Genomic DNA, 26,258 nt, shown 5'->3' with positions numbered 1-26,258 from the left:
TTTCTTTCATCTTGAATGTAGGGCATCCTGGTGAAAGAGGACAACGAGGGCCAAAAGGGGACAAAGGAGACATTGGCCAACGTGGGCTACCTGGCCTCCGTGGAATGACAGGTATTATATTTGCTGCTTGTTGATGCTCTGGTAACAAAACTCCATACAAAACCACCATAATCCACCGAAAGGAGTGCTTGTTCAAATTTCATAATTGGTCTTCCTTGCAAAACTCTAGGTGAAGAAAGTTGTTGATTTCTGATATAGATAAAAACTATGCCTGCAGTTCTCCATTTATTATTTCTGTAGCCTAAATGATTGCCTATGTTGAAAAACTTGAAGTGAACTACTATTATGAAAACATTCACATTTGGAATTTGAATTCAAATTTGCATTTGGAATTTGATGTTGAAATCTGGCAGCAAATTGAATTCCCAGTTGGAATCTTGTTAGGGCTTTGATTACTTAAATTAGCACGATCAGTCTGAAAATATTACATTTGATTGCACGTTAGAAGTTAGAAACAATACAGTTTGTTATATTGTTGGAAGCTAAATATTAAATACAGCATTAAAGCTAAATATTAAATATTACTGTACAAAAAAGATACATACCCAGCAAGCATATCCCAGTGCCATCTATCACCTTAATCTACAGAGAACTGGGGATGGGCTAGCTCTGTTTACAAGCTATTTGCCACTTCTTATTTCACACTGCATAGATAACTTCTATGTTCAAATGAACCACAGTTTTACAAATCTCTTACAACTAGAATGTAGATTCAGAATAAAAATGCCTTCCTGAAGCTCAGCTGTTTTACATTTGAACTGCTGGAAGAGTTTGTCCTTTACCTTCTTATGGAAGTCTTTCCTTCTTACTGGTTAGGCTCCAACTTGATTTAACCTAGCAAAGTGTCCATGTTCTGGATTCCATGACACAAAAACATTTTGATAAAGTGGAGACTTAAACTAGGAGAATATTTATTTATTTGTATTCCACCTTTATAATTTGTACAAATAACTCAAGGTAGCAAATATATCAACATACTTTCCTCTATTTTCTCCACAACAACCCTGTGAGGTGAGGTGAGGTGACGTGAGCTGAGAGAGAGTGACTGGCCCAAGATCATCCAACTGGCTTTCATGGCTAAGACGGAAGGTGAACTCATGATCTCCAACTTTCTAGTCTGGTGCTTTAACCAATAGACCAAATGGAAAACAGGCAACATTTTCTTTTAACTTTCTGTCTGCAATCAAGGGGTTGGTGCTTTTTTAAATTTAAGTAAGTGGCACTGTGTTGTTATAGTTAAGCCCATAACTTCCACATCTTCTTGGAGGGGATCACTGCCCCTTGCTTCCCCTTCTCCCCTGTCGATTGGTGATTGCTGGCAAACAACCTGATAGGTTATGTGCAAAAACATAAGATCAGAGTCAATTTTCTTTTGATATGAGCCAAGCAATTCCCTTTTAACTACACATTCAATTAAATGCATATTTTGGTTGGTTTTTTTTCCTGAACCCAAGTTTGGGTGGGTGGCATGGCCCAGAAAACACTTTAGATGTTTCAGTGGTATTGAAGTTCAGATCCTATACAAATATAAGAAACATCTTTCTGGATCAGACCAGCAGTTCCATCCAGCATAATATTCTGCTTCCAATATCAACCTGTCAGAAGCTTCTGAAAAAGCATACAGGCGGGGTAGAGCTGTAGCCTCTGATTTATTTGGAGGCTTCCAATCCTACTCTGTTTAAGCTAAATCATGGCTCTCTTGTAGCATTTTAAAACAGCAGGAGGAGCTGAAAAGGTAAGATAGATCATCTTTCTCCCTCCCTCCCCCTAGCATTTAAGCCCTCCATTAAGGTGATGGCAACACAGCTTCCTTGCTCCTCTTTTGCTCACAGCATCTGGAATCCAATAAAATGCAATCTGGGTACTGCAAACTGACAAATCTGGGGATGGAAGAATGAACAAACGGGCAGAAGGAAAACAGTCCGAGAGGGTGTTTTTAAGATTTTTAAGATGGCATGCTAGCAATGAACTCTTAAGCTAAGGAAAAGAAAGACCATCTGGCTTGGCTCTGTTCCCAGGATGTAAGTCTGAATTCCCTACATAAAAATTTCCTGATAGGCCCCCATTGCAGCTATTAGGTACACAAAACAGCTGAACCTTTCCGTTATATATGTGTGGCTACTTGCCAAATCAAACCACATGTTTAAAAAACAAAACCGGCCCTTGAAATTCAACCTCTTATCAGAACAATCTCTTGGAAGGTAAAGCCAATGAGGGTGATTTGCTTGTGGTCAGAGCCAGCCTTGCAGGTGCTGGATTTCACATATTCAAATTTCTTGGAACTTCTTGAGGTGGAGGCATTTTCTAAAATGAAAATTGCAGCATTCTTGAGCCAAGTGTTTGTTGGCTCAAGAATGCTGTGAGTGCCCCCATTAAAAAAAAAGTGAGAACTTAAAAGGAACCTACAGTTGGTTTAGGCCAGAGGTGCACCTAATCAACCATTCTGTTCCCCACATAGCTAACCAGATGACTGTGAGAAGATCCTAGGCAGGTTTGGGAGGTGGATGTAAGGCTCTCTTCAGCTTTTCCTCCCTGGTAATTTAATATACTGAAGCATGGAAATAGTGCAGTCATCATGATGAGTAGCTTTTGGTTGTGCTCTCCTCCTCCTGTTCTTCTTCCTCTGTGAGTTTGTCTAATTCTCTTTTAGAGTTCTAGCTTATGAACTGTATGAATTAGCATTTCCTATTGCCTCTTTGGATAATATCTCAATTCCAGCATTATAAGAAAAAGAGAAAATATTATCCTGTCTACTTCATACTTTGCATCAATTTGCACACATCTGTGCAAACAACATTTTGCCTGTTACAGTATTGTTCTTATTTTCTAAATTAAAAAGCTTCTAAAATCTACATCCTTTCCATGTAGAGGAACTTATCTAACTTGTAATCATTTTGGGTTGATCTTTTTTTCCTCTATCAGAAATAATCTTGTTCACAAACATATTTTTGCATGTCTGCTCACTGTTTACCATCAAGAGCAAGGGAAAAAAAATGCACAGCTGTTCTTCCTTGGCATAAAAAAGGTAAAGGTTTCCCCGCACATGCGTGCTAGTTGTTTCCAACTCTAGGGGCTGGTGCTCATCTCCGTTTCAAAGCCGAAGAGCCAGCGCTTGTCCGAGGAGGTCTCCGTGGTCATGTGGCCGGCATGACTAGATGCCAAAGGCACATGGAACGCTGTTACCTTCCCACCGTAGTGGTCCCTATTTTTCTACTTGCATTTTTACGTGCTTTTGAACTGCTAGGTTGGCAGAAGCTGGGACGAGTAACAGGCGCTCACTCTGCTACGCGGCACTCGGGATTCGACCCGCCAAACTGCCGATCTTCTGATCGACAAGCTCAGCATCCTAACCCACTGAGCCACCGCATCCCTAAAGAATTATTCCACAAAATTATTGCCTCCGACCACATGGTCTACTGAATCCAGTATCATCCAATTTGCTTGTCAGCTGTTTCTACAGATCTTTGGAGATCTAACATGTGGCTGAAGATTGGCTTTGAATTTTTATATAATAAAGAAATGCAAGTGCTGGACCCTTATTTATACCTACTTTGCTGTTTAAAAATGGCTGTTTGCTAAATAAAATATTCAAATAAATAAGATGATTTTACATCTATTGGAAATAAGCAAGAGAGGTGAATGGCTTCCCTTGAAAAGATGAGGTTGCCATGCACAATATCCCTCTGAGCACTAAGTTCATCTGGATCTGCATCTGCTTAGTCTAATTCCTCTTTGCAGAATAATGTCCTGAGAATAAATCATAAAGGCCATAAAACTGAATAGGGCCATTTCGAGTTCAAGTCCAATTCTGCACTGTATAGGAAACCCAATTAAAGCATCCCAGATGGATGTTTGCAGTAGCACAGATCTATTATTCCATTATTTCTGGAATAATGCAAGTTAAGCTGTGACTCTATGTAACTTCCTTACAAGGTTCTTGGAGAATGTCATCAGGACTTCTGTCTAGTTATCTCAAGGCAAAACACTTCACATCCCTGCAATCTCTCTTCATAAGTCTAAGTTTTTAATGCTCTGCGTATCCTCATTGCTGTTTCCTAAATCTTGTACTTAGCTTGCATCAAGAACATACAGGTGAAACTTGAAAAATTAGAATATCGTGCAAAAGTTCATTTATTTCAGTAATGCAACTTAAAAGGGGAAACTAATATATGAAATTGACTCATTACATGCAAAGCAAGATAGTTCAAGCCGTGATTTGTCATAATTGTGATGATTATGGCGTACAGCTCATGAAAACCCCAAATCCACAATCTCAGAAAATTAGAATATTACATGCAATCAATAAAACAAGGAGTGTACATAGAACAATATTGGACCTCTGAAAAGTATAAGCATGCATATGTACTCAGTACTTGGTTTGGGCCCCTTTTGCAGCAATTACTGCCTCAGTGCGGTGTGGCATGGAAGCTATCAGCCTGTGGCACTGCTGAGGTGTTCTGGAAGACCAGGATGCTTCAATAGTGGCCTTCAGCTCTTGTGCATTGTTCAGTCTCATGTCTCTCATCTTTCTCTTGGCAATGCCCCATAGATTCTCTATGGGGTACAGGTAAGGCGAGTTTGCTGGCCAATCAAGCACAGTAATCCCATGGTCATTGAACCAGGTTTTGGTGCTTTTGGCAGTGTGGGCAGGTGCCAAGTCCTGCTGGAAAATGAAGTCAGCATCCCCATAAATCTCGTCTGCAGAAGGAAGCATGAAGTGCTCCAAAATCTCCTGGTAGATGGCTGCATTGGCCCTGGACTTAATGAAGCACAGAGGACCAACACCAGCAGATGACATGGTTCCCCAAATCAACACAGACTGTGGAAACTTCATACTGGAGTTCAAGCATCTTGCAGTGTGTGCCTCTCCATTCTTCCTCCAGACTCTGGGTCCTTGGTTTCCAAATGAGATGCAAAAGTTGCTCTCATCAGAAAAGAGGACTTTGGACAACTGAGCAACAGACCAGGTCTGTTTTTCTTTAGCCCAGGTAAGACGCTTCTGACGTTGTTTGTTGTTCAGGAGCGGCTTGACAAGAGGAATATGACATTTCAAGCCCATGTCCAGGATCCGTCTGTGTGTGGTGACTCTTGATGCACTGACTCCAGCCTCAGTCCACTCCTTGTGAAAGTCCCCAACACTTTTGAATGGCCTTTTCCTGACAATCCTCTCCAGGCTGCGGTCATCCCTGCTGCTTGTGCACCTTTTTCTTCCACACTTTTCCCTTCCACATAACTTTCTATTAATGTGCTTTGATACAGCACTTGGGGAACATCCAACTTCTTTTGCAATTACCTTTTGAGGCTTTCCCTCCTTATGGAGGGTGTCAGTGATGGTTTTGTGCACAACTGTCAGGTTCAGCAGTCTTCCCCATGATTGTGATTCCTACTGAACCAGACTGAGAGACCATTTAAAGGCTCAGGAACCCTTTGCAGGTGTTATGGCTTAATTAGCTGATTAGAGTGGGACACTTTGAGCCTAGAATATTGCACCTTTTCACAATATTCTAATTTTCTGAGATTGTCGATTTGGGGTTTTCATGAGCTGTAAGCCATAATCACAATTATGACAAATCACGGCTTGAAGTATCTTGCTTTGCATGTAATGAGTCTATCTCATATATTAGTTTCCCCTTTTAAGTTGCATTACTGAAATAAATGAACTTTTACACGATATTCTAATTTTTCGAGTTTCACCTGTAGGGCAGTCAAACAGATCTACAGTTTTGCATTTCACCCACCATTTTATCCTGTCTGCAGCATCATTGGGGTATATGCCTATGGCTCGCATGTCTTAGAACAGGGGTCCTCAACCAACTTTAAGACTTGGGGACTTCTACTCCCAGAATTCCTCAGCCAGCTTTGCAGTCCCCAAGTCTTAAAGTTGCCAAGGTTGAGGACCCCTGTTTTAGAATAAGATTCTATATTCCAGCCTGTAGAAGCCACTATATTTGGAAGTGAACCAAGGAAGCTCTTTGAATTCAGAAATAAAGTGCAAGTTAAAATTAAGTGAGTTATAGGGGTGCATACAGATTGAATAAGTGCTTCCCAGCAGCCAGAAAAGTTCTTATTGGTAATTTGGGAAACATGGTCAATTTGGTTTTTATTTTGGTTTCAGTTCCTCATTATAAAATAAGAATATTAGCAAATATACTCACATCCTATGAAGGTGAACTAGATAATTTTTCCTGAGTATTTTACATAGCAATGCTTTTGAAAAAAATAAAATAAAGACCTGGGTACTGAGAATGTCCATAGACATTTATGGTACTATTAAAAAGATGTCCTTGGAAAAACAGTTGCTGCTAGCCATTGACTTTTTTAATGCCATTTTGATTGTTCTCAATCTGTCTTCAGGGGATAGAAAGAGAGATAAAAGTTTTGGGAAATGAGAGAACCATGCAGACTGCTGACCCCTCTGCCAATGCAAACAGACACGGGTAACACCCTGAGGCCAAGATAAACTTGAAAAGTAAGAAGGGAATCCAGCTGGGTTGTTCGTAACACTTTTCCCAGACTCAGGGATGTCAAGCTGGGCAAACAGAGTCAGTGGTTCAAAGAAGATTTTATCTTTTGGTATTAAACCCATATTTCAGATTCATGGTATTTACTAGATATTTGCTTTTTTTAAAAAAATCACATGATACTATTTAACTTGTTTAAATGTTTTTCTTATGGAAGTACAGAGATAAATTTTGGCTTTGACGCATGTGACTGTTATGGATTTTCACTGCTGCTGTTGCTTTTCTCTGTTCTCCAGAGTTGTGCAAACCTTTTTTTTTTTGCAGAAAATATATTTGTGGGCAACTATGAAGCTTATACAGCATAAGATGCATGCAGGAGAGAGCGAGCTCCAAGACAGCTTTGGAGCCAATTGAATTCTATCTGTGCATTCACTCTGGTTCATTTTTAGCAAAGCATACATGTTTATTTATTTATTTATTTGATTAAATTTCTATACGGCCCTATTCCCGAAGGACTCAGGGCGGTTTACAGGGCAGCATAAAATACAATATAAAAATAATATAGAATTAAAATACATTAAATTAATTAAGCCCAATTAAAACAACATTTAAAAAAAGCTAAAACCCCTTCAGTCCAGGCCTGATAGATCGAAAAACCAGGTTTTCAGGTCCCGGCGAAATGAACACAGATCGGGGGCGGTCCTAAGTTCCACGGGTAAATCATTCCAGACGGCAGGCGCGCCCACAGAGAACGCTCTTCCCCTGGGAATAACCCGCCGGCATTCCCTAACCGGCGGTATCCTGAGAAGGCCCTCCCTGTGGGAGCACACGGGACGAAGGGAGCTTGATGCCGGCAGCAGGTGTTCCCTCAGATAACCCGGACCCAAGCCATTAAGGGCTTTATAGGTCATCACCAGTTTAGTCTGTAATGGTATGTGTGGGAATGACCTTGAGAGATAGGTGAAAAAATTGCAGACTAGACAATTGGGATGTAAAAGATATCTCAGCACACGAAAGGGGAGGAGGCATGGGAAGCATTTCAAAAGGGACCCTCCCTAGTCTTATGGAGAGTAAAAGGAGAAGAGGGGGAAAAATACTTTCAGTCTTGCAAGGTTCTTTTGGTGGAACTTTATAACAAAGCTACCATAACCGTCGCATTCACGGTTGTGCATCTTGTCTGAACTAATGAACTCAAAGGACTAACTAAGTAGAATTAAGCCTATTAATAGCATCTATGTAGGATGAATGCTTAAGGTCCAAAAGGAAAAAAAAATACTTTCTATGTTCCAATACAAGGTCTGCAGTTCTGAGCTGTCTAGCCTTATGATAGAAAAGAGGAGATGAAAGGAAATAATCTCCGCAATCTGTAGGAGGCAGTCTGAAAGAAAAACCAAAGGGCATAAATCTCCCAGCCAGGAAATACAGGAGAGATTAAGATAGAAAATAGGGAGTTGTTTGTTTGCTAACTCTACCACTACACAGATTAGAATAGAATAAAAATAGCATAAAAATGGTAAAGAATTAACACTTCAGAAATGGACTCTCCAATAGAAACATGGCTGGGGTTTCAGTTATCATTCCTTGGGTTTTGCATATTTAATACAGGGGATGTTTTTTTTAAAGAAAGAAATCAAGTTTTTTTTTCTAGGCACCTTAGGAGATGCAAAAATCAAAGGGTTTTTTTTTGCCTCCCTTCCAACATTCTTTTGGTGCTTTGCCAGTTCTGTGTTAAACTGTACAACCTGATCTAGTCAGAAAACCCCATCTGGTCAATTTCATACTGCTTGAGTTAGTTCCTCCATGCACTAGAAAATGGCTGGGTTTCCAGCCTCTGTGCTTCTATCAATAGTGTGTATCTTCTTTTGGCAACGTCCCATGAAAATAATATAACTGTTATTTCCATTATGCCCAGCCGTGATCTATCTTAAAAGCAGACTGGTGAAAACAACAGTCTCCAGCATTTGAATGGAAAAATAACAGTTTTAAAAAGTTTTTTTTTAATTAAAAAAATAAGATGGCAAGTTGATATGCTATGCTATAAAAATGCCTGTTGGTATCTAAACCATGGATCCCATAGGCATTCTTAGAAAACAGAAATAATGCTTGGATGCATTGTTGAAAAACAATAAACCAAATAGAGAACTGAGATTGTGGGAGACAAAAGCTGAGAGCAGTTTTGATCCATTTTCCTTCCAATAATAGGATCTGTTTTGAATGGTCACAACCAATCAAATCCCACTTTTGTGAGATTGTCCATGATATGCAAACCATTTAGACAGAGACAAATAAAGCAGAACTCGGAGGCTTGGAAATTCCTCAAAGAACATGTTTATTAGTTACCCATGTATCGGCATGTCAAAAGTGAAACTAAGTCTGAAGACACAGGTGACAATTCCCCAATACAAAGTTAAGAAATCCCACCCCTAAGCAGTGGCGTAGCGTGGGGGGTGCAGGGGGGGCCGGCCGCACCGGGCGCAACATCTGGGGGGGCGCGCTCGACGGTGCCGGGATCCGGCAGGGCGGAGGCACCGGAGCCCCAGCCGGGAAGGGCCTTACGCCCCACGGCGCGCCACACACACACACAAACACACAACCACACAGCGTGACTCCTCCTTCAGGCCGCTCCGCCTTCGCTCCAGCACTGGACGGAAGCCTTCTCTCCCTCCTCCCCCCCCGCAAAGGAGAAGGCGGCTCCTGCCGTGCACAGAGCGCGGCCCTCCTGCAAGCCCGGGGCTCCGCTGCGGAGGCTCTCCCAAGGCGCTCCCGGGGTTGCCAAAGGCGGGGGGGGGGCACGGCGGGGCTTGAAAGAGGGTGGATTTCCCGCGGGGGGAGGATCGCTGCAGCGTCTCTCCGGGGGTCCCTGCTCTGGAACGAAAGCTGCGTCGGCAGGTTGCCGATCCAACCGTGCATCGGCGATCGGGACCGCCCCCCCCGACACACATCGCCAGCAGCGAGAGTTTCCAGCCAGGCCGGCGAATCTTTGGGGTGAGGTGCCAAAGAGAAGGAGGCGGCTTGGCTTGGATAAGCAGCGTCTGGGCAGAAAATAGGTCGGGCGCCGCAGCAAGTATGAATTCCTGGGGTTCAGCCTAAGCAGGCAAAGCTGCAGGGTGGGTTGGTTGGCTTTTCCGGCTTTGGAATAACCTTGGGAAGCTGAGGCATTGTAAGTTGGAAGTCATTGTTTGTCGCCTAACATGTTGGGTCAACCCCACGCCACATGCTAAGCCATAAACCGTGGTTGGTATCCAGGGTTTAGGACAAGATGGAGAAAACTAGCCAATTGTGGGATCATAAATCTTGATGAAGCCCATCATCGCTCCATGTGATGTATGCACTCAATCTACAAACGTAGTCCAAGCCTATTCACATCTGTTGTAAGGTCATTCTCTCGTGGGGTTAATCCTGACGTCCACTAAGAGTGGAACAAACATGCCCCATTAACCATTTTCAACGCCATGTCCTCTCTTTGTCTCATCCTAAATCACAGCTGAGGCACCTTAAAGTTGCCTTGTTTCAGTGTTAAACTAGCATTTTCCCTCTTCTCCAGAGACCCTTTTTTGCCTTGAACCTAACTCAGGGGTAGGCAACCTTGGCTCTTTTATGACTCATGGACTTCAACTCCCAGAATTCCTGAGCTAGTGGAAGAGACTCGAGTCCTAAAATCCACAGGTTAGGGGGCGCAAATTACTTGCCTTGCCCCGGGTGCTGACAACCCATGCTACGCCACTGCCCCTAAGGCTATGCAAGCAACTACGTTCCCCAATACATCTTTCTTGGCGGGCTTTTCACGAAACGTCCAGCCTGCAATCTCAGGAGCTGCTGATGAGCTTAGTTCCCATGGGACAAAAACTTTATTTAGGCTAGCGAAGCAACTGGTAACACCCCACCCCTCCCTCCTATCAATGTGTCAACTGAAAAGGAATAAGGAAGATGGCTGCAGCCATGCTCATTTGACAAGTTGACAGGCAACCTACTTGCCTACTCATGGTCTAATCATTTTCTATACTCATCTAAAGGGGTCCAGCATGGCATGCAGTATGTCTTATATTAAAAAGGGGCCTTTTAGTTGATTTGAGAAATTATACAGTACTAGGATGCTGATAAGGGACACGGTGGCTCAGTGGGTTAGGACGCTGAGCTTGTCAACCAGAAGGTCGGCAGTTTGGCGGGTCGAATCCCGAGTGCTGCGTAACAGAGTGAGCGCCTGTTACTCGTCCCAGCTTCTGCCAACCTAGCAGTTTGAAAGCACGTAAAAATGCAAGTAGAAAAATAGGGACCACTACGGTGGGAAGGTAACAGCGTTCCGTGCGCCTTTGGCGTCTAGTCATGCCGGCCACATGACCACGGAGTCGTCCTCGGACAAACGCTGGCTCTTTGGCTTTGAAACGGAGATGAGCACCGGCCCCTAGAGTCGGAAACGACTAGCACGCATGTGCGGGGGAACCTTTACCTTTACTTAGGATGCTGATGGGGATGCAGTTTCTAGAGCTCCAGTTCATTCTTTGTACATGTATATATGAATGTGTGTGTTTGTGTGTGTGTGTGTGTGTTTGTGTGTGTGTGTGTGTGTGTATGAATGCCTAAATGATAGTGTAATAGTCTGATTTCCTGTATGCAAGCAAGCAGTTACGTTCATTATCAGCTAAGACACAATTCTCTTATCACTGGATATGAAATTAACTATACCTTTTAGCTGTACTAAATATTCAAAACTGAATATAAAACATCCTTTCCCGCACGGGGCGAACATGCCCACTAAAAATGTGTTTCTGGCCAAGTGAGTAACAGCCGTTTGACATTGGAACTATTACCAGAAATGTGCTGGGCTCCCCTCCATTGGGAGCATTCGAAGACAGCTGTGTTGGGATGTAGGAATTCTGAGAAGGGTCAACTCATTTGGAAGACATCAACTTTATGCAGAAATTTTTAGTTTAAAATAAAGGTTGATATCCCGTCTCCCTCCCACCCCCAATCTGTTTGACTTTCACCCTGATGGTTTTCTGGAAGTACTTAAAATTTTGGCAGTGTTCCCTAGGCCTGATTTAGGGGGCTTGTAACTTTTGTTCAGTATTATGTTTACATGGATCCATAGGCTTTGCTTTTTATTGTTTTCTGTTTTATTTTTAATGTAAGTCATCCAGAATTGTTCTGAAATCAGGTGGCCTCTAATTCTTCTAATAAGAAAACAACAAAAATAAAGTTGGAGAGTGGGAATAGATAAGGATGAGGCCAGGCTCACATGTGCAGCTAACAAGTATGTAAAATCTGTTTATTGCTTCGTAAGCATAGTGTGTGGTGTATTTATAAGAAATTTTAGGACATAAGCATTTATGCGTATCTATCTGTCTTTGGTGATCTAGCACAAATATGTACACTAATAAAACAAACTATGCAATTTGTAAACAAAATGTAACTAAAAAAATGTAATTTTTTACTTTATAATACAAAATGCTTAGCTGCTGGTTTGTGCTCCCTCCCATACTTACTTATTTTTAGCACCAAATGCTATCAACTTCTCTCCTAACGCACACCTGAAAAGTTATCCAGCCCTGAACCTCTTGCTTTGCTACTATCTATATTCCAGAGCCAAATTTTCCTTTCTGCTCATTTGGTAGATTCCTTCTTTGGCTTCAGCTGTCATAGGTTCCTTCTCAGTTTTTCTCCTTGGCCAAAGATGGTCTGAGTCTTGGTTTTCCCAGGCAGCTTCCTTTATGCTTCATGCCCTGTCACTCCAACAGCACATCCTGCCAGGCCTAGAAGAAGACACTCCACCCACCCACCCCCATTACCTGCTCTAACATCTTTTATTATTCTTTATTTCAAAACCACCATGCCAGTTTGTAGATAATTGTAAGGAAGTTAAACTTTATTTTCCTTTCATCTGTATAATTGTCCACCTTCCTGAAGTTTGATTTAGACTTGCCTGCAACTGCATGTAGGGGTTGACATCTACCTCTGCTGCAGAGGGATTGATGAGTAAGCATAGGTTGCAGATGGTTGCAGATGGGCTGATGTGCACACCTCCCAAATCTCAACTACATGTTGTGTGGGGTGGGGTGATTCAGCGTCAGCCTGTGGTACCGGCAGCTGAGTCTGATGATTCTGAAGAGGAGGAGGAGGGGTTTGGAGAGCCTTTGGTGTCAGAGGGAGGCTCTGATGCACTGCAGGACTCTCAGCCTGGCCCCTCCTGTCATGTTCCTCATCAGACACAGCCGTGTGAGCACGAGGTATTGGACGTAGATGATTCACAGCTGGATCTATTCAGGGACGCTAGGAGCAGGAGGCAATCCAGTAGAGCAGAACAGAGAAAGGCAATGAGGCAACTCAGTGAGAGGAGGAGAAGGCAATGAGAAGCCACGCCTTGGGACTGCTGATAAAAGGGGAAGGTGTGGGAGGTGCTGGTTTCTGAAGGCAACCGTTTGAAGATCTTCTGCTAGAGTCCTGGTCTGTTATTCCTGTTTAACTCTTGTTTGAACTTTTGGTTTAACTCTTGTTTGAACTTTTGATTTCTTTGTAAATAAATTTGGTTGGGGTTTTCCAGCCTGTTGACTATAAAAAGGGGTTGCCCCTGATATTCAAACAGGCCAGTCGTAGGCTGGAACAGAACATGGAGATTCACATCCTGTATGCTGATTGGTTGATCCGACCTCCTCTTGGGAGGCAGCCAGCACATTCAAATGACAAAAGGGAACAGCTAGAGGGTTAAATATAAATGCAGCAGCTATGCAACTGTCTCTGAATGGCAGATGCATACGTTCCCTGACATGCAATGATGTAGAAGTCTTCTCCAGGTTTAAGCTATGCACTGACAGAGTGCTACAGAGAGAAAAAAATGACCTTGACAGTTGTGCATAGCATTTCTCTGTTTCAGGATAGTCACCCTTATAATAATACTTGATAAGAAAGACTAGAATAGAGATAGACACTTTGAATGCACTCCCAAAACACCTGGAGCACCACTTGAGTGCCACTGACATTGACAAAATCACCATCAGTCAATTGCAAAAGGCAGCTTTTCTTGGAACAGCTTACATCCTGTGACAATACCTTTAACAGCACCATACAACATCTGCCTATCCCAGATATTTGGGAAGGACTCAGTAGCTGGGCAAAAATGTCACATCCAGTCTAAAAATACATGGCTGGCTGTGCAACCAACAATAATAAAAGCAACAAATAGGCAACACTACCTTTAGTGCTTTTAAAGATCAAAATCAGTTCTGAGAATTGGGCATAGATCCGGTACAGCCTTTCAAAGGAAGTATACATTATTCTTGATCATTCACATTCATTGACTGCTTTGGAATGAAGCAATTATGCACTGATTAATTATGTGACATGTCATTCATGGCTCAGAGGCAATTGGACTGATGAATTTGGGATGCCATTATGGGGGAACATCCAAATCATTTACTGTTTGTTGCCCCTAGTAAATAAGCTGCAACTGAGCCTTGTAGGACAGAAAATTTGACAAAGATTTATTTTTTAGCTTTTTATCCGGCTATGCATGCCAAACATAAATAAATGGATGGAATTAGGGTAACAAATGGGTTATTAGCTTAGCAGTTTTTGTTTTCAATATATCAATAAGGACAGCAGCTTAGGAGACTGACAGTTCCAAATAATAATAATAAAGTTGGAAGGGACCTTGGGGGGGGGGGTCATCTAGTCCAACCCCCTGCTCAGGCAGGAAACCCTATACCATTTCAGACAAATGGCTGTCCAGTCTCTTCTTAAAAACTTCCAGCGTTGGAACATTCATGACTTTTGGAGGCAGGTTGTTCCATTGGTTAATTGTTCTAACTGCCAGGAAGTTTCTCCTTAGTTCTAGGTTGCTTCTCTCCTTGACTGATACAGCACAGTTCTTCCACACAAGCTTTATTGCAGTGAATGGGGGCCAAGCAAGAGCACTGCAGTCTTTTAAGCGGATTGTCGTTGGCCCTCAAAATGTGTGGGAGCCATGTACTCCTAATACTGATTTCTAAGTTTATACTTTTCTCCATGATACTTTTTTCTTCCATTATCAGGTGAACGGGGCCCAAAGGGAGAGAAAGGTGAGAAAGGAGACCAAGCTGGAGAAACAGGTATATCTTAAATTTCATACATTTTATTTTGCCTTAGATTTTCACAGTACAGATCAGGGGTCTTCAAACGTGGCCATTTTAAGACTTGTGGACTTCAACTACCAGAATTCCCCAGCCAGCCATGAATTCTGGTAGTTAAGGTCCACAAGTCTTAAAGTGGCCAAGTTTGAAGACCTCTGGAATAGATAGTCCTTGACTCACAATTGGGGCCAGAATTTGCTAAGCAAGGTGATTGTTAAGCGAGTCACACCTAATTTTTACAACTTTTATACCATGGATATTATGTTAATTATGCAAATTAATCAAATCTGGCTTCCCCCACTGATTTGCTTGTTGGAAGTTGGCTGGGAAGTTCACTAATAGTGATCACATAACCCTGGGATGTTGCAGCTATCCTAAATACATGCTAATTTCCCAGCACTTGAATTTTGATCATGGGACTGTGGAGATGCTGCAACGGTTGTAAGTATAAGAACTGGTTGTAAGTCACTTTTTTCAGTGCTGTTGTAACTTCAAATGGTTGCTAAATGAACAATTGCAAGTTGAGGACTACCTGTATTCTGCTGCTTTTGAGCATAAATTTTGTTTACTGTATGGAAAGCACTTTATGTGATTACTCATTTTTGTCCAAGAATTTGCTTTATGTGGAACACCCCCCCCCCCGCTTTTATACAATTTGGGCCACCATAGCCAATTTGCACCAAAGGTCTGGAAATGGGCCAGTCCTTCTACCAACCTCCCTTTTTATCCTCATGCTTACCATCCTGTTGTATTGCTGTTCCAGTAGTGTGTCCTATCTCTCACTTACCACCACCATATTTGCAAATGGTTACATTCAGACAATGGGGCATCAACACCTTGTTCAACCTCCTTACCCAACAAACAAACAAAGTGAAGTGTATTCTTTCACACCAAGCTGGTGATAGATCCTCAACCCCAGGACCGGCTTTTAACCTCGGCAAATTTCTGTATGCATCATAATGAAGAATGCTAATAAAAACTGTAGTGTTATGATGGATTCTATGATATTGTAACCACACATTTTAGAAATCTAGCTATAGAAAGGATGGAAAAAATGCTTTCCCTATACATAGAACACAAAACAGGGAAGGCATATATTTGACAGATATATTTATCAAAATATCTGAGTTACAGAATTTGTTAACACACCTACAAGCCTCTTTTTTCCACGTGAAGTCACCATGTGAATTTTTGAGGGAATAGAGTTCTAGCATAAAGCCAGAGAAGCCTGCATTCCCATCCCACTGATCTTAGCTAGTTAACTTATTAAAAACACAAGTCTGTTACAGTTCTATTGCTAGAGGAGAAAAATTACTGAAGAGGAGATAATTGGTGACTCAGATTCAGCATAACAGATATAGAGAAATTACTATGAGCCTCTACCATGCAATTGTCCTACCAAGATTTGGAGGGATCAGTGGAGGTCCTGAAAATATGAGTTCTGAAAAATAATGACTTATGATATGAAATCTAATCTCTCAGAGTGGCACTTTCTGCATACTACTCAATTATCAATGCGTTGTACCCAGGGCTTTTTTTGTCATAGAACGCTCAGAACGGAGTTCCGGCACCTTTTTGGGATGGAACCTTGTAGGGTAGGCAAGGTGGGTTGTATGACATGTGTGAGTTCTGGCACCTTTTTCTTTCCCCAAAAAAGCACTGCTTGTACCCATCAAGCTCTTTTTCTTTAGAGCAATGCTATGCTAACAACAGAAAAGGAGTAAGAAATTGTAAAGCAAAGATAAGGAAAAAAACCCACAGCAAAATCCACTTTAAAGCAACACCATTCAATATATCTCTTCATAATTTTCTGTCTTTGCACACCATTCTTGTTTCTGCTAAATCCATACATTCCCTTTTGTTCTTTAAAATCCTCACCTTCTCCGTTCTGAAGATCACATCTCCTTTACCCAACCACTGCTTTTTAAGTCGTCCTCTCTGAACGTACTATCAATCATATACATATTTTCCCTTTTAACACTCTTTCATACTTTCTGTACGAGAAAGGCATCTCAAAATGCTTCTCCATATACCCTTCTTTCTAAACTCTGTCTCTTCTTGTTTTACACAAGTCTGAAGTACCTCCTTGCCATACTCAGCTCTCATTTCCATATAGCATGGCAGCTATTCTCATAGCTATTTTCATTTTTTTAAATAACCGTCATTCTTTACAGCAGACCACTCATTACTTTGCATTTGCACATTTTCAAATCTCTCCATTCTTTTCCCTATATTTAATAAATATTACATCATATTTTGTCATTTATATGTGACTTGCAATCGTTTGCTCTATTTTCCTTGTGAAACCTGACTTCCTTGATTTTTGATACATTAATTTTCAGATCAGTACTCTGCATTGCATCATACCATCTATCTGACATTCATTACAGAACATTTGAGTTCTCAGCTACAATAGGGCATCATCTATGTACAAAGTATACACACCTTTACATTCCCAATGAACACATCAGTAGCATCATCACAAGCATTCCTTATACATTTATCCAAAAATCATTAAACAACCAAGAGTGTACCACAGATCTTTTTCTTGTTCCTTGCTCAACACTGAACCATTTGCTAAGCATTCCATATAATCTTATGCATGCGTCATTTTCATCCAATACCACTTTAATCTCATTCAGCAGCCAACTTTTATCTCTTCATTTGTGGAAAACAGGCCATAAGTCAAGCCCATTTATTTCATTATACATTTTCACTAAATTAACCAATAAATAAATATTATTACTTTCATATGTTTGTCAATGAGCAACTGAAGAGCAAAATTTGATCCATGTACTCATTGCCCACTGTAAAGCTGGGCTGCACTTCCTAGATTTGATTGCTGTTGTAACTTGTACTTTTCAAAGATAATTCTACTTAATACTTTCCCAGCTACATTTAACGAGGTAATCCCTGTCTAGTCTTGCAAAAACTTTTATTACTTTTCTCTATTACCAGTAATGGCCTTCTTTCAGTAGTCCAGCACAGATGCAGGCTTCATTAAACAAATTGGATAGCTGCTTCTTTAAAAAATTACATCCATTATTCTAATGTTATTTCATTTATAAGACTTTTCCTGCAGTTTTGCCATTTTTAACGTATCCACAGCATTTATGCCATCTTTTTCAACATACTTATGGATTATTTATAGCATTCTTTTCAACTGTACTCTTTAACATCATTATCATCACCAAACTAATCGCTAAAAACATTCTTTTCAGGACTGTCTCACTTCAATTTCATTCCAAATTATTTCATCATTTTTATTTTGAGTTCCATTCTTTCTGGTGAATGTTCCTTATTAATTCTTTTTTCACCCACATTTTTATTTTATAATTGTTCTGAATCTTCTCTTCCTCTTAACCTTAAGGTTGCTATCTTTGATTACGTTCTTTGCAATTATTTTCTCCTCTCTAGACACATTGTGTATTTGAAACAAATTATTTTCTCCTAAGCACACAGAGTAGTACACAGTAGTCCCCATTCTCATTCATTCTTCTATCTCTAAATGTTCCAATCAGTTTTTCTGACTTTTGTGATCTCAGTCCCGATCACGTCACCTAACAGAATATTTTTTCCACATTCATTCTGAACATAGAACATTTTTTCCTTGACGTTCATCTCTGATTGTTACATTATTTTTTGTACACCACCCAGATTCACATAGACTAGACTAGACTGGACTGGACTGTATTGGACTGGTCTGGACTAGACTAGACTAGACTAGAGCTAGAAGGGACTTTGGAGGTCTTATAGTCCAACCCCCTGCTCAGGCAGGAGAACCTATACCATCTCAGAAGTGTCCAGTCTCTTCTTAAAAACCTTCAGTGATGGAGCACCCATGATTTCTTGAAGGCAAGCTATTCCACTGGTTAATTGACTTCAGTGTCAAGAAGTTTCTCCTTAATTCCAGGTTGCTTTTCTCCTTCATCACTTTCCAACCATTATTTCTCATCCTTCCCTCTGGTGCTTTGGAGAATAATTTGCCCCCCTCTTCTTTGTGGCAGCCTCTCAAATACTGCAACAGTTCTATCATGTCGCCCCTATTTCTTCTTTTCTTTAGACTAGCCAAACCCAAGTCCTGCAGCTGTTCTTCATATGTTTTAGTCTCCAAGCCTTGGCTATATAAATATGATAAATAAAAACAAATAAGTAAATAATCACTCACTGAAGCACAGCATACAATTAGTCAGCAATCCATGAATTCTTACATTCATACACACCCTTAAAAGCCTTAATGACACCACTTTATACTTCCTGACATGTAGTTTAGCCCTTTCATTATAACTAATGCTATATCTTCACTTTCCACAGGTATTTATCCATTCCACATCACAAAGATCAGACCATATATGGTTAAATCTATTATATTCTTCCCCTTTCTATTTGTTTAGTAAAAAGACAATATATCACTCTTCATTCATTCATAAATTCATTCATAATAGTCTTTACCATTTGTTCTTCTTACAATCAAAGTCCAACATTCCACTTGCCAAGATTGTTACTATAAGTGTAAGGACTGAAGCTGTTGAAGCAAGAATATCTCATTCTCACAAGCCACTGTGTAAATAAGTAAAAGCAGACATTTTCAGGACTGATAAAAGAACTCTTCCTGATAAAAAAAAAGGAGGGTGAGGGAGGAAGAGACCCAAGGACTGGAACTAATGTATATTTTATATACAGTACATTATATAATGCCACAATCATAGTGATACACAGGGAATTGATTGATTGATCAAGTCATTTTGAAGCCTAGCTACCACATACCACATTAGGTTTTCTTTATGACTGTGGCACAGAAAGATAAATAGTCAACATCCAAAAACAATAATTAAAATCCAGAGAAAAACCAGCAATTTAAAAAATAAAGCAACAGACAAAAGGAATTTTCCCAACATTCCTAAACTCCTAGGATTTAAATCATAATTTTGAATTCAGCTAATGTTCATAAGTGAGAAAGAAACCGTTTCTCCAATAAAGCATTTTCTGATCAGGGCTCTTACTGGACTTGTTGCAACACTTGCTGTTGTGTTGTGGTGCAGTAAAATACCAAAATTTGCTTCTCACAGGCTCTCATTATATATTTTTACTTGTTCTCCCCTGCCCACTAATCCAGTTGGATCCCAATATCACATTCAGCAATAGCATGACCCTTCTCTTGATCTTTGTTTTTTTTCCAAGTCAAATCCACTGAGCCACCAGAGAGGAGCAACCAGGGCTTTTTTTTCCTCATAGAACGCCCAGAACGGAGTTCCGGCACCTTTTTTGGATGGAACCTTGTAGGGTAGGCAAGGCGGGTTGTATGACGTGTGAGTTCCGGCACCTTTTTCTTTTACAAAAAAAGCACTGGGAGTAACAGTCTGAAACTGAATTGATATACACATTACTATGTGACTAAAATGGGATTGGATGGCTTGGAGTTCAACTTTTAGTGAACTTGTTTGCTATAGTTCAGAAGGCATTAACAAAAGCAATGGTTTTAGAAGGAGAGAAGTTCAGACTGCGCATTAGGAGGAATTCTTGACTGTACATGGTGTTTGCCAATGGAACAATTTTCCATTTTAAGTGGGAAATTTTGCTGTGCTGAATATATTCGGACATGGTCTGGAGGGTCATCAGTGGCAGGTGATGCTGGTGGATCCTCCAATGAGTGGGAGGTTCAAAAAGATGACCTCTAAAATCCCTTCCAACTTCATGATTCTGTAGTTTTATGATACTCTATATAAATATATATAGTCCTCCATATACAGGTAGTCATTGACTTAGGACTACAATTGAGCCCGAACTTTCTGTTGTTAGGTGAGATATTTGTAAAAGTGAGTTTTGCCCCATTTTATGATCTTTCTTCCCATGGTTGTTAAGTGACTCACTGCAGTTGCTAAGTTAGTAATATGGTTGTAAGTGAATCAGGCTTCCCCATTGACTTTGCTTGTCAGAAGGTCCCAAAAGGTGATAACATGACCTTGGGACACAGCAACAGTCATAAATATGAGTCAGTTGCCAACTGTCTGAAGTTTGATCACATGGCCATGGAAATGCTGCAAAGGTCATAACTGTAAAAAAGTGCCCGTGTAACTTTGAACAGTCACTAAATGAACTGTTGTAAGTCAACGACTATGGACCCAGATTGTTGGGGGCAATAAGCTGACTTTGTAATAATGTCGCTGGGGGGGGGCAAAAGCCCTAATAAGCAGGCATATACATAGAATGAAGGCTATTGCTAAGCACATTGATTTGTGCTTTAGATTGTAAGCCGCCCTGAGTCTTCGGAGAAGGGCGGGATATAAATGGGATTAAAATAAATAATAATAAATAAATAAATAATAGAAGTAACTCTTTCTCATGCATATATTATATATGGTATTTATTTTGGAAAAAAAGCTGAGGTAGAAATTAATTTTTTTTCATACTAAATACCAAAGGAGGCTTATTGACAAATAAACACACAAAGACATAGACAACCACATACACATTCCTCAGGAATTTCAATTCTGGCATCCTAGACCAAGTCCATTTCCTGGGCCTAGTGGACTGGAATGAAAAATGGATTATTTTTCCTGAGTGGAGGTGGGGCTGGGAAAATGGAAAGCAGTGGTACTTCTGTGCAGGCATAAATCTTCCACTTCCCTCATAAACACATGGTCCCAATTATCCAAGCCAATGCTATCTTTGTACAGCTGCAGCAGTTTGAGATATTGTTTCTTTAAGCAATGTTTAAGTATTTTCCTTATATTTCTCCCCTGGGAAAAAAGTCTGGGTTGTAATTGGCTTTATGCAAACAAATATATATATAAAAATAATAGAATCCATGGGGAATCTCTTGGAATACATGGAAAGGGGTGGATTAGTCAGTGCACTCACTTGTGCAATAAAATGGTTGCTTTCAGGCAATAAGATAGAATATCAAGAACAGCAGTCACTGCTATACATTTCTAAGTATCAAAAGAAGCCCATTTTCAGTTTTAAATGGACTAAAAAGTTGGAGATATTGAGTCAGTGTGAAAGGAGACCCAGCCTTCTCATCTAGTCTTTGTGTCCCATTTCAACTTTCTCATGAGAGATGCAAATATAAGTAGTCTTCACTTAACTATTACTAGTTCAGCAAGAGTTCAAACTTATGACGGCACTAAACAGGGGTTACTTACAACTTGTTCTTGAAGTTCCATCTGTCATGTGATCACGATCCAGGTGCACCACACTTGGCTAGGTACCTCAGCATCCTGCAGTCATGTGACTGCTATGTGCAACTTTCATTGCCAACTTTCAACCAGAAAAGTCACTGAAGAAACTCCATTGTATGTACATTGAACTTACCACTCTATACTGCAGTAGTGAGGCTACACTTGGAGTATTGCATCCACTTCTGATTTTAAAAAAGATGCCGAGGCCCTAGAAAGAGTGTGGAGAAGAGCAACAAAGTTCACAAGAGGATGTGGAGGCTAAACTGTATAATGAACATATGTGATGTATGTTAAAAAAAAACCTAGGCATCAGATGATACCTATACTGAAAAAGGATGCCAACCTTGATCAATGGCAGAAGGGTATTAACAAATTTATCTGGGCGGGGAAAAAACCAAGAGTTAAATTCAAGATTTTACAGGATGCCAGGGAAAGAGGGGGATTCAAGGCGCCGAATTTGAAATTGTACTATGATGCGGCTGCTTTGACCTGGGTTAGTGATTGGCTTAATTTAACTAACAAGAGAATACTTCATCTTGAGGGATGGGATTTGGTATATGGATGGCATGCATACTTGCTTTATGATAAGAAGGTAGACAGGGCTTTTAAATCCCATATTCTTAGAAGTGCTTTACTGCATGTCTGGAAAAAGTACTATAATAAGTTAAATTATAAAATACCGATTTGGGGAATTCCTGGACACGCGATAGAGGGTGTATCTATGGGAGTGAGTATGGATATGGTTTCTTATAAGGAACTACTCAAATTGCAAGGGAATGATTGGCAACTTAAATCAGCAGAGGAGTTAAGACAAGAAAACATAAATTACTCTTGGTTTCAATATACCCAATTGAAAGCTAGGTGGAAGTCAGATCAAAAGGTTGGTATCACAATTACAGATCAAAATTTAGTAAAGCAAATTAGAGATTCAAAATGTGCACATATAAAGAGGATATATAATGCTTTAATTGAATTGGATTCGGAAACGGAATTGGTTAAAGATTGCATGGTAAAATGGGCACAAAATATTCAGGAACCAATCTCGTTGGACACCTGGGAGATAATTTGGGTTAGAAATGTTAAATTTACCCAGGCTCAAAATTTAAGAGAAAATTTTTACAAAATGTTTTATAGATGGCATCTGGATCCCAAGAAGTTGTCCAACATGTATCCTAATCTGCAGTCTCAGTGTTGGAGGTGTGGTAGCTTAGAAGCTACCTATTTCCACATGTGGTGGACTTGTAGAAACATAAAAGCCTTCTGGATTAAAATTTGGTGGAACATTCAAAAGATTTTTAAGAGGAAGATAAAGTTTTCCCCGCAATTGTTCTTACTGGGTATTGTTGTAAATTGTGATGTCAAAGAGACTAATCTGATGTTGAATATGATAACGGCAGCACGGTTACTGGTGGGACAATATTGGAAGAAGGACAATCTGCCCACGGTAGAAGAATGGGTGTTTAAAGTTTCTAATCTTGCAGAAATGTCCAAGATTTCTGCTTATTTAAAGGATCACTCACAGGAGAGATATATTTCAGTTTGGAGGAGATGGATAAATTATATTGAAAACAAATATGGGACCAAAAAGTTCCATTTAGCTTATGAGTAGAATTTAGTGGGATATTGTTATTGTTAGTAGTTATGCTAAGAGAGAGTTAAAGCGCAGTACGAATTTGGTTGATTGTATATTGTGTAAATTTTTATTTAGAATATGATTGTTGTAACTATAATCCTGTATTTAGCTCTGGGAAGTGGGGGGGGGGAAGTGGGGGGGTTGGGGTGGGAGGGATTTGGGGATATATTGTAAAATATTGTAAAACTCTTTAATAAAAAAAAAACCTAGGCAGAACTTCAATTATCATGGCCACCATTCTGATTTTTTTTAACCGCACCCTACGGACACCCCTGATATGGCCCACAGCCATCGTAAAATAGCTAAAATTGCATATTTTTTTACTTAGGCAATTTGTGTATTCTATGCAGTGTACATACTGAACATTTTTTAAAGTATGCACTTTTTTCCATGGGTAGACATTAAACAATAGATCATGAGGTCTTTGGAGCCAACCTAAGCTTGATGTAACTGTAAGGACTCGTGGGATTGGGTTGCGGGCTTGTAGGTGTAACTTTGACAGTTAAACACATCCGTGAACAAAGACAGACCTTCAGGCATGTGTTAACAATTGACAGTTCATGCCTGTACTTAAGTAGCCCTTGAGCTGCACTTCTAGGAACAGTCAGGGAGAGTGGCCAACCAGGACACTTCTAAACCTGAACACTGGTTTTGTTCTGAATTAAATCCATTTGCTATTAAGCCAAACATGAAAAAAGCGTATTTCCTCCCAGAACATTTTGTAGTACTGTTTAATATTCAATTCTGGGATGTTTCCACTCTATATATCAGTCTGGAGATAAAACTGCATAAAACTGCTGTTCTGGCCAGGGAACTATTCCACCAGGAATGCATTTGTCTTCTCCTCACAGCTAAAGCCGGTGAATATGACTCTGGAGTAAAGAGCAGCTGTTGCCAGAGCTGTAACTCTTTTGCCTCTTCAAGACTGTAAGATATTGCTACAGTATGTCTCCAACTAAGTGATGTCATTTAGAACAGGGGTCTTCAACCTTGGCAACTTTACGACTTGTGGACTTCAACTCCCAGAATTCCTCAGCCAGCCATGCCGGCTGAGTTGAAGTCCACAAGTCGTAAAGTTGCCAAGGTTGGAGGCCCCTGATTTAGAAGGAAGCAACTGGCAGAAATGGCCAGTGATGACAGTTTGTTGGGCAGAATCTGGAGGAAATGTAGGAGAGGCTTGTCTATTTTATTTGCCCTGCAGTAGAAGTTACAAGAAGTGGATGCTGGAAGAAAGTGGATTGTCTTGTCACTTCTGTTCAGTTGAGCGATCTCAGAGGTTTGTTGTTTGGGCAATGTAATACTGGTAGTCCTCAATTACAACCATAATTGACTGTGGAATTATGGTTGTAATTGGTTAAGTAGATGATTATTAAGTTTGTGATGATTATGATGGTTAAGTAGATCACCATATGACTGTGCCTGAATTTATTATCTTTTTGTAGCGGTCATTAAGCAAATGCTGCAGTAATTAAACAAATGCAATAGTAAATGCCAGAAACTGGCAAACAATGCCAAAATTGTGGTCATGTGACTGCAGGATGTTGCAAACAGCTGTAAATGCAAGCTGATTGCCAAGTTCCCAAAATAGAATCATGTGACCATGGGGGAAGGGTGTTTGCAGCCATTGGAACTCCAGAACAGGGTCGTAAGTACCATTTTGGAGGCCTGTCATAACTTCTAATGTTCTCTAAGCAACCATGTGTTAAGTGAGGACTACTAGTAAGGGAAGATTCTCAAACACATCACCTTCAGATCTCAAAGAAAAGATAGATATGAACATAAGAACAGATACATTGATTATGAATTTTGCAAAGAATCACTTGGATTGATTGCATTAAATCACTGAACAGTTTTATTTACTTCTTTAAGGTGGTACTTGGAAATACTTAATGGTGTTTCTACAATATTTCACCAGGATCGGTAGCAGAAAATCATTTCTAATCCCATATATTTACTTCCCCTGATTCATGACTGCACAGCTCTTACTTTGGAGGAGGGAATTATCCGCTTGATGAATGGCTCCGGTCCTCATGAAGGGCGAGTGGAAGTCTTTCATGATCGACAATGGGGAACTGTGTGTGACGATGGATGGGACAAGAAAGATGGGGATGTGGTGTGCCGGATGCTGGGTTTCCGAGGCATTGAAGAGATTTACAGAATGGCCGCATTTGGACAGGGTAAGAAAATAAATACATTCCTGAGATTAAATAAGTTACACTGATGGTAGAACACACCCCAGGAAACCGATCCAAAGAATTTAGTGTAAGGGTGTTAATGCAAATAAAACAAATACTATGTAGTGCCTTTATTGTAGGATGTTTTTCAAATTGGGCTCTGTGACAACTTGAATAGATTTTACCAGACTCAGAAGAGACTAAGAAAAAAAAATCTAATGAACTCAGCCATCTAATCCTGGCTCAGTGCTGTTTTTCGGAAGCACCCATAGCAGGTTTTCTAAGGTCCAATGGTAAGTCTTGTCAGCTGATGTTCAGAAGCCCCATTCCTCTTGGTCAGGGCTCCTGGAAATTTATAATTATTGTTCCTTCATGGTTAGGTTTTGCAGCCTGACGAGTTCCACACTTCCATTTATTTTTTTGGACAGGTTTTCCCGAGAATATGTTGCCTGCGACCTACCAGATAGGGTTGTTTGTTGGATAAATCCAGGATCATAAAAAGATGACGGTGATTTTACAGAAGTAGTTTTCTATTAACTTCGGGGATGTTTTCCAACGTCTCTGTCCCCGATAGTTCATAGAAGTCCTATCCAAGTACTAACTAGGTCCAATTCTGCTTAGATTTTTCAGCTCAGAGTTGTTTAGTT

General features: G+C 40.4%; 1 protein-coding gene across 1 annotated transcript in view; it reads left to right on the top strand.

Moving 5' to 3' along the window:
- Nucleotides 1-26,258, top strand: part of SCARA5 (scavenger receptor class A member 5) — a 120,583-nt gene that overhangs the window by 80,663 nt on the left and 13,662 nt on the right. The window contains exons 6-8 of the mRNA XM_081322813.1: nucleotides 22-111; nucleotides 14,546-14,602; nucleotides 25,417-25,614. Of these exons, the coding sequence (XP_081178939.1) occupies nucleotides 22-111; nucleotides 14,546-14,602; nucleotides 25,417-25,614 (345 nt within the window). The remainder of the gene's footprint in view (nucleotides 1-21; nucleotides 112-14,545; nucleotides 14,603-25,416; nucleotides 25,615-26,258) is intronic.

This window comes from Vipera berus (assembly GCF_964194415.1).
Source record: "Vipera berus genome assembly, chromosome: 1".
Classification (NCBI taxonomy): domain Eukaryota; kingdom Metazoa; phylum Chordata; class Lepidosauria; order Squamata; family Viperidae; genus Vipera; species Vipera berus.
This window is presented reverse-complemented; position numbering and strand designations above follow the sequence as displayed.